This window comes from Hypanus sabinus, chromosome 9, assembly GCF_030144855.1.
Source record: "Hypanus sabinus isolate sHypSab1 chromosome 9, sHypSab1.hap1, whole genome shotgun sequence".
NCBI classification, from domain to species: Eukaryota; Metazoa; Chordata; class Chondrichthyes; order Myliobatiformes; family Dasyatidae; genus Hypanus; species Hypanus sabinus.
This window is the reverse complement of record NC_082714.1, coordinates 115,022,440-115,028,439: the sequence shown is the minus strand read 5'-3', so window position 1 is coordinate 115,028,439 and position 6,000 is coordinate 115,022,440. Positions and strand designations below refer to the sequence as shown.

General features: G+C 46.5%; 1 protein-coding gene across 1 annotated transcript in view; it reads left to right on the top strand.

The window, feature by feature from the left end:
• The first annotated feature begins 1,107 nt into the window (after window positions 1-1,107).
• ccndbp1 (cyclin D-type binding-protein 1) overlaps window positions 1,108-6,000 on the top strand; it is a 40,050-nt gene continuing 35,157 nt past the window's right edge. Inside the window, exon 1 of the mRNA XM_059980457.1 lies at window positions 1,108-1,271. Coding sequence (XP_059836440.1) covers window positions 1,166-1,271 — 106 coding nt within the window. The 5' untranslated portion in view covers window positions 1,108-1,165. The remainder of the gene's footprint in view (window positions 1,272-6,000) is intronic.

Sequence of the window (6,000 nt, the reverse complement as noted above, 5' to 3'; positions counted from 1 at the left end):
TATTGTCACATGCATAAGTAGAGTAAGGTACAAGTACGATGAAAAAATTTGCTCGCAGCAGCATCCCGGGCAGATGGGTTCAGATAACATATGGACTATAAATTATATCACAGATAAAATATGCAAAAGCTAGAGAGCACAAAACAAAAAGACACAATGGAAGCCAAGACCATACTAGTGCATGCCCCATGGCTGAGGTAGGGTTAGGGTTTAAGCAACGGTGGTTGCAAAAAAAGTAGCAGTTTTTGAACCTGGTGGTGTGGTACTTCAGTTTGCTGTACCTCTTGCAGGGAGAAGATGGCATGACTGTGAGAAGACCATGAGTTTGAATGTTTCCGGAATGAATCTGACAACTGTTTAGACTGAACTAACAGATAAAACTTCTGACAAGAGACAAAGGATAACATCACTCAGTCCTGATGTTTCCTTTCTATCATCAGCAAAGTCTCATTGACAATACTGTCAAACAACACTTATTGGCAATGAACCTATTCACAATGCCGAGGCTGAATTGCACCAGGATCACTTAGATCTCATCAAGGATCAGAGCTGAATTTCAGGAATGAGACAAAAGTAACCGCCCTTTCAACAAGCAGCATTTGAACAAGTGTGGGACATTGAAGTTAATAGGCACCAAAATGAGAAGTTACACAGAAGAAAGCAGTTGTTACTGTCACAGGTAGAGAACATTCAAGTATAGCTGCCATGGAAGGAAGGGAAGAGCAACAAGTACCAGAGAGAGGTGATGGGCAGGTTGCTCCGCCTTTATCATTGCGTTATCCCTTGTTACCCCGCCCACCACCGCCCCACCGTCATTGGCCCTTCCGCGACCCCGCCCTTTATTAGCCCCGCCCACCACCGCGACACAGTCATTGGATGTTCCCGTAACCCCGTCCTTTATTAGCCCCGCCCACCACCGTCCCACCGTCATTGGCCCTCCCGCGACCCCGTCCTTTATTAGCCCCGCCCACCACCGCGCCACAGTCATTGGCCCTCCCGCGACCCCGCCCTTTATTAGCCCCGCCCACCACCGCGCCACAGTCATTGGCCCTCCCGCGACCCCGCCCTTTATTAGCCCCGCCCACCACCGCGCCACCGTCATTGGCCCTTCCTGTAACCCCGCCTCCCCAGGAAACGCTGCTCCGCGGCCGCTTGGAAGTTGAAGATGGAGGAGGGAATAGAGCCCGAGGCCTTGCAGTGTGGTGGTGATCTGCGGCTGCCGCTGCGGAATCTGGTGCAGGGCCTGCGCGAAGTAGTGTCGCAGCTGCGAGGTTAGTGTGGGCGAGTCGGTCATCAGTCAGCTCGTCAGCCAGCAGCCCGGTGCCGCTGCTTGGACTCTTGCGGGGCACGGTCGGTCGGTTTGGGTGGGTGGGCGCAAGGCCATTTGTCTGCATTGTGTCTGATGCCTGGCATCGTGTGAGAGTGAAGGACTGAGCGGGTGCTGATAGTGCTGGGTGAAGGAAGGCACGTTACTTCCCTTGTTGGTCCGTGGTCTCCCGGAGCCTGAATGAATTAGAGCACAATTACCGGGATTATCCCCGTGATGAATTTCTAGATTGAGGTATATGTGAAGCTGTCAGTTGATTGTGTAAAACATCTCACTTCATTTGTTGCAGCCAGTCTATGCAATACTTAAGATTTTCTGAATAGCCTGACATCTCTCATCCCAACATCACATGGTACAGTTCAACACTGGAACAAGCCCTTCAGCCTATGATGCTGTGCTGAATTAAATTAATTTGTAATCAATGACTCAGCTAAACTAATACACTATTTCCACTTACTGTACATTCATGTACTTATTTAAGAACTACTGAAACATTTTTATTATCTTTGCCTCTATCACCATCTCAGGCAATGCTTTCCAGGCACCTATCTCTGTTAAAAAAAAGCTTGGTCCACGTGCCTCCTTTGAACTTGCTTCCTCTTGCCTTAAAATACATGTCCTCTTATATTAAATATTTCAGTCCTGGACAAGTGATGCCGGTTTATGTGTCTCATAACCCTCAATTAGATCTCTCCTCAGCCTTCAATGCTCTGGAGAAAACAACCTAAGTTTGTCCACCCACTTATAGCACACATCCTCTAATTCAAGGACCATCCTGGTAAACCACTAGAAATGGCCTAACTAGAGTAATAAAGCTGCAACAAAACTTTGAGTCTTGAACTTCATTCTTTAACTAATAAAGGCAAGCTTACCAGATTAAACTCTCATCTGCCATTTCATCATACTCATCTGCAACAGATCTACATTCCACTGTATCTTATACCAGTCTTCTATGCTGTCCACACCACTACCAATCTTTGTATCATAAGAACAGGAGCAGAATTATGTAATGTGGTACTCTTAATCCCATTCTCCTGCCTTCTTCCTGTAAACTTTGACACCCATACTAATCAAGAACCTATCAACCTCTGGTTTAAATATACCCAATAACTCAGCCACCACAGCTGTCTGTAGCATTGAATTCCACAGATTCACCACCCTGCGGATAAAGAAATTCCTCCTGGTCTCTGTTGTAAAGGAATGTACTTGAAATCTGAGGCTGTGCCTTTTGCAGTCTGAAACTGGGTCCTAGACACTCCTGCTATTGGAAACAATGATCTCTCCAAGATCATTCTATCTAGGCCTTTCAATTTTCAATAGGTTTCACTGAGAACCCCCCCCCCCCCCTTTCTAAACTCCAGCTAATATAGGCCAGAGCCACCAAATGCTCTTCACAGATTTACCCCTTTAATGCCTGGGATCATTCTCATGAAACTCCTTCAGACATCTGCCAATGCCACATCATCCTTAGATAAGGGGCCAAAAATGGCTTGCAATGCTCCAAGTGCAGCCTCAGCATCATATCCTTTTCTTTTGTAGTCCTCTCGATATGAATGCCAACATGGCATTTATCTTCCTCCGCACCAATTCCAACTGCAAGTTAACCTTTAGGGAATCCTACACGAGGACTCCCAAATCCCCTTGTGCCTCTGAGTTTTGAATATACTCCCCATTTAGAAAATAGTCCACATCTTTATTCCTTCTACCAAAGTGAAAGATCATATACTTCCCTACACTGTTTCCATCTGCCACTTTTTTGTCCATTCTCCTAAGCTGTTCAAATCATATTGAATGGCAAGTCAGCCATGAAGGTTGGGTGCCAACACTTAATGTTCATTTGTGATCTGTAGTACCTTACGAGTAATTATCAATGGGAAAAGATCTCATTGTTCAGTATTCTATATTTCAACTAATTTCCTATTCAGGTTGATGCACTTACTGCTGCTTTTTAACAAAACACTCAAAACGCTGGAGGAACTCAGCGGGTCCGGCAGCATTTATAGAAATGAATAAACAGTCAGAATGTTGGGCTGAGACCCTTCTCCAGGACTAAGAAGGAAGGGGGAGGATTGCAGAATGAAACAGTGGGGAAAGAGGTAAGAGGCAAGTTGGAAGGTGATAGGTGAAGCTGGGTGGGTGGAAAGATCAAGGGTTGGAGAACAAAGAATCTGATAGAGGAGAGTGGACCATAGAAGAAAGGGAAGGAGGAAGGGACCCAGGAGGAAATGATAGGCAGGTGAGAAGATCAGAGTGGGGAATAGAGAGAGGGGAGTGGAATTTGTTTACTGAAAAGAGAAATCAATATTCATGCCATCAGGTTGCAGGATACCTTGTTGAAACATAAGGTGTTGCTCCTCCACCCAAAGGGTGGCCTCATCTCGGCACAAGAGGAGGCCGTGGACCGACACATTGCAACAGGAATGGGAATCAGAATTAAAATGTTCGGCCACTGGGAAGTCCTGCTTGTGGTGGATGGTGTGGTGGTGCTCAACAATGTGGCCCACCAGTTTACGACAGGTCTCACCAGTGTAAAGGAGGCTGCAATGGGAATATCGGACACAATAGACAACTCCAGCAGATTGACAGGTGAAGTGTTGTTGTAGCTGGAAGGACTGTTTGGGATCCTGAATGGAGGTGAATTTGGCAGGTGTAGCACCTAGGCCACTTGATAAGTACTGGGGAGGGGTGAATGGACAAGGGAATCACTGAGGGAGTGATGACTACAGAAAGTGGAGTGGGGGGGGAGAGATAACAATATGTTTAGTAGTAGCATTCATTTGGAGATGATGGAAGACGGGGACGATAAAAGTGCAGCCTGATGGGGTCACAAGTAAGAATTAGAGGGACTCAATCACTATTAAGCTGGAAAGAAGATGGGGTGTGGGCAGATATAGGGGAAATGAAGGAGATGTGGGTGAGGGCAACATCAACAGCAGAGTGAGGGAAACCCCATTCTTTAAAGGAGGAGGACATTTCTGATGTCCTGAAATGGAAAGCCATGTCCTGGCAACATGGCAGAGGCAAAGACGCTTGAAAAAGGAATGGCATTTTTACAGGAGATAGAGTGGGAAGAGGTATGGTTGAGATAACTCTGGGAATTAGTAGGTTTATAAAAGATGTCGGCTGTTAGTTTGTCTTCAGAGGTGGAGAGAGATTAAGAAAGGGAAGGGAGGTGTCAGAGATTGACCAAGTGAGTTTATGGGCAGGGTGGAAATTAGAGGTGAAATTGATGAGCTCAGCATGAAGCAGCGCTCATGCAGTTGGTCAATGTGGCCAAGGAAGTATTGAGGAGTATGATCGGGAAAGGTTTCGAACATAGACTGTTCTACATTGCAGATCTTTTTAATGAGGTGGTTTATCAAACTTACAATATTTCTTAATCATAATTTATAGTTTCTATTATGAATTGCACTATACTGCTGCCACAAAACAAAAATATTCATGCTATTAGAAGAAGAAAGCCCTTAGCTCCAAGTGGAGTCGTCGGGATGCCATCATGACTGCACTTTTTTAGCAGGCTTTCTTCTTTTTATGAGAACGAGTTGCTAGCTCGACGCTCAACCCAGCACGGATGGAAAGCATGCAAGGGAGCCGGCTGGAATTGAACTCGGGAGCCTTCGCTCCGAAGTCCGGCGCTGACGCCACGACACCACCAGCTGGCATATTCATGCTATATACCAGTGATATTAAACCTGATTCTGATTCATCCTAAATGTGCTTAAGGATTTTACTGACCACTAGTGTCACATTGACATATTTATAGTTCCTTGCTTTACTTACGATACTCCTGTTGACCGTTCATCAGTGGAGCTAGGTTAGGAAACTCATTATGCTACTCTTAATTCATCAAAGCTTGCGCTTTCTTGTCTCTGCACAAACAATGTAACTGTGTTGACCCTGGCCAACAACTTAGAACATGAATTCTACTGGCAAACACGAGGAAATCTGCAGATGCTGGAAATTCAAGAAATTCAATGCTGGTGGAACGCAGCAGGCCAGGCAGCATCTATAGGGAGAAGTGCTGTCGACGTTTCGGGCCGAGACCCTTCGTCAGGACTAACTGAAAGGAAAGATAGTAAGAGATTTGAAAGTAGTGGGGGGAGGGGGAAATGTGAAATGATAGGAGAAGACCGGAGGGGGTGGGGTGAAGCTGAGAGCTGGAAAGGTGATTGGCAAAAGGGATACAGAGCTGGAGAAGGGAAAGGATCATGGGACGGGAGGCCTCAGGAGAAAGAAGGAGGGAGGGGAGCACCAGAGGGAGATGGAGAGCAGGCAAGGAGTGATGGGCAGAGAGAGAAAGAAAAAAAAGGAGGGGGGAAACCCATTAGTGCCTCTCCTCCTTCCCCATCCCGAATGTATTTAGCTTTTTTCCCCCTCCCTTTTTTTCCTTTCTCTCTCTGCCCATCACTCTGCCTGTTCTCCATCTCCCTCTGGTGCTCCCCTCCCCCTTTCTTTCTCCGTAGGCCTCCCGTTCCATGATCCTTTCCCTTCTCTAGCTCTGTATCCCTTTTGCCAATCACCTTTCTGGCTCTCAGCTTCACCCCACGCCCTCCGGTCTTCTCCTATTATTTCACGTTTTCCCCTCCCCCTCCTACTTTCAAATCTCTTACTATCTTTCCTTTCAGTTAGTCCTGACGAAGGGTCACGGCCCGAAACGTCGTCAGCGCTTCTCC